Here is a 2,691-nt window from a genome sequence, read left to right as displayed (position 1 = left end):
TGGAGCGTTTTTTAGCCCAAATGGCATAACGTTCCATTCGTATTGTCCGAAAGGGACATTGAAAGCCGTTTTGTACTTGTCTTTTTCTGAAATCTGGATTTGCCAAAATCCTGATTTCATATCAAATTTTGAAAATATTTTTGCATTTGAAATTCTTTGCATTAAATCTAATTTATTTGAAATTGGATATCTAATCCATTCCAAAACCTTATTTAAGGGTTTGTAGTTAATTACCAGTCACGGGACTCCACATTCCTTTTCTGCCTGGTTGTTGACGTAAAAAGCCGCACATGACCAGGGGCTCTTTGACGGTCTAATAAGACCTTTCTGCAAAAGATCATTAATTTCTGCTTTGCATAATGTTAGTAATTCTTTATTCATTTGAATAGGTCGGACCTTCGTAGGAATATTTTTCTCCTCGAAAGTTTTGATATAAGGAAGATCAACTATGTGTTGTTTCCTATTCCAAAAGGCATTTGGGATATTTGAACAAATTTCCTTTTCTATTTGAGTTTGTAAAGTTTTGATTTTAGATTGGACAGTCTTATTTTGAATCTGTTCTTCTATTCTTTTGAATGAAATTTCTTCTTTTAAAAAAGAAATTTGTTTTTCTTTATTTTTTTTAATACATTTATTGATTGAATAATTGTATTCTTTTGAAGGTTATTTATTTCACTAATCTTTATTTTTTTAATACATTTATTGATTGAATAATTGTATTCTTTTGAAGGTTATTTATTTCACTAATCTTTATCGGGGAAAGAAAATTAAATTTTATCTTCTTTCCTAAGTCTTTTGATTCTAACCCTTTTTCAGTTATTCTAAAAGGATATAATTGAGTAATGAAAGGAGTACCTAGGATTAATTCTTGTCCAAAGTCTTTTACTAAAAGGAAGGAATTTACGAAGCAAATTCCATCATTGCAAACATGAACTTTTGATAGTTTGTAATTAATTTTGAGTTTGTTGTTGTTAGCATCTCTAAGGCCCTCAGTAGTTTTTTCAAAATACTTTGTAGGTATTAGGCCTTCTTGAATGCAATTTTGCTTGGCTCCCGTATCTATGAGAGCATTTAGTGTAATTTTGAAATCATAAATTTTTAAGGTAACGAGAGCGTACCATTTTTGATATTGAGAAGTTGTGATGGCTCCAACGAAGGAACTTTGAAAATCTTTTTCATCCAGGTTTGGTTGCGCCGTTTCCCTTCGTTCGGGCAGCCTTTCCTGAAGATTGAGAATTTCTTGACGAAGCATATAAGATTCTGACCTGGTTTCAAATCTTAACGCCTGTACCTCTTGTTTGAGATTATTAATCTCTTTTTGTAAATCTTGAGTAGTGAGTTCCCTTGGTTTTTCAAATCTTTGGAGAACAGACTAGAGTCTGTAGGGATTTCTTTCTTCCCTTTCAGGTGGCTTAGAGATTGTCATGGCATCTCTAAGTCGTTGAGCAATTTTCTGTTGAATTTCTGGATCTTGAACTTTTTCTACTACTTCGAGTAGAATTTCTTGATCCTTTGTGAGTACATTTATGCATCCTTCGCATGTCCTTTTTCCCTCCTGTTCTGATTCGTATTCTGTGCTAGAATATGAATCGGATTCTTCTTGGAGTTCGAGGATTTCTCCCTCGCTTGATTGCTCTGAGTCGGTTAGGGTCAGTGGTAATAGCTGATTTTTCAGCTCTTGATCTATATCCAACTCATTGATCTTTCCTCTGATTGGACACTTGTTAGCATAGTGTCCTTCTTCACGACATTTGAAGCAAGTTTGTTTTTTCTTTCCTCCATGGGTTTTTGTAGGAATATACTTCCTTCTTGAATATGCTGGCTTTTGAGACTGCACGGGTTTATTCCGATATGTTTCTCTAGGCCTGTATGAATGATAAGGTTTTGGATGCGTCTTAACCTTGTTTCGTATAGAGGTTGAGGGAGCTTCTATTCCCTTGCATCCATATTGATCGCAAAATCTTCCAAGCTCTTTTCTATTTGATATTGAAGAATTGAGCTTGTTTTGAATCTTTGACTCATTATAAAGCCTGAGTCCTTCTTCTATGATGAAGGATGCTATGGATCCGTATGACAGAGTCTGCCATGGAATTGTTCCATTGTGCTTTGTCTTGAGACCATCTTTGATCCTCCTTGAAAAGTGTTTTGGTAGTCCATTGACAAAATTCTCTTTCCAGAATTCCAACGAACTATCTGTTCTAATAAGAACTTTGCTGAAGTACATGTCTTTGTACCACCTGAAATCACCTAAGGTAGGGCATTTCAGATTCATGAGTATCTCGGCGGATCTCTCCTGGTATTTCAGAGGGTCGCCGACGAAGAATTCTATGAGGGTATATATGAGGGTGTTGACAGCATCCTCTACCCTTTCATGTTGTATTTCGGTTCTAGTTGATGGACCTTCTTCTTTGATGATCTGAGTAGTTGGCCTAATGACATAGTGATTTAATATCTATTGGCGAGTTGTTTCGTCGAGATATTTGTCCCACCAGTCTTTGAGTTGCCTGGTAAATCCGGTTACTAAAACTTGAGCTATCTGATGGTCGGATTTATGGCCCTGTAATTTTTACGCGCCTGCAGCCATCATCATCTCATTGACAACATTCATTATCAGATAGTCAGACAATCCGTCGATATTCCATTCATAGATTGCTAGACCATCGTAATGAGCTTGAGTTTGCAGTGTCTTTT

General features: G+C 35.8%; 1 protein-coding gene across 1 annotated transcript; it reads right to left on the bottom strand.

The window, feature by feature from the left end:
- Nucleotides 1–1,372: 1,372 nt before the first annotated feature.
- On the bottom strand, nt 1,373–2,272 carry LOC111439730. Its single transcript, XM_023077271.1, has one exon. It carries the CDS (start codon nt 2,270–2,272, stop codon nt 1,373–1,375), a length of 900 nt encoding a protein of 299 aa, XP_022933039.1.
- Nucleotides 2,273–2,691: the final 419 nt, after the last annotated feature.

This window comes from Cucurbita moschata, unplaced genomic scaffold (assembly GCF_002738365.1).
Source record: "Cucurbita moschata cultivar Rifu unplaced genomic scaffold, Cmos_1.0 Cmo_Scf00104, whole genome shotgun sequence".
In the NCBI taxonomy this organism is placed as follows: Eukaryota; Viridiplantae; Streptophyta; class Magnoliopsida; order Cucurbitales; family Cucurbitaceae; genus Cucurbita; species Cucurbita moschata.
This window is presented reverse-complemented; position numbering and strand designations above follow the sequence as displayed.

Excerpts from the sequence above, each read along its gene's own strand:
- LOC111439730 (XM_023077271.1), bottom strand. The coding sequence starts at position 2,272 with ATGAATCTGAAATGCCCTACCTTAGGTGATTTCAGGTGGTACAAAGAC.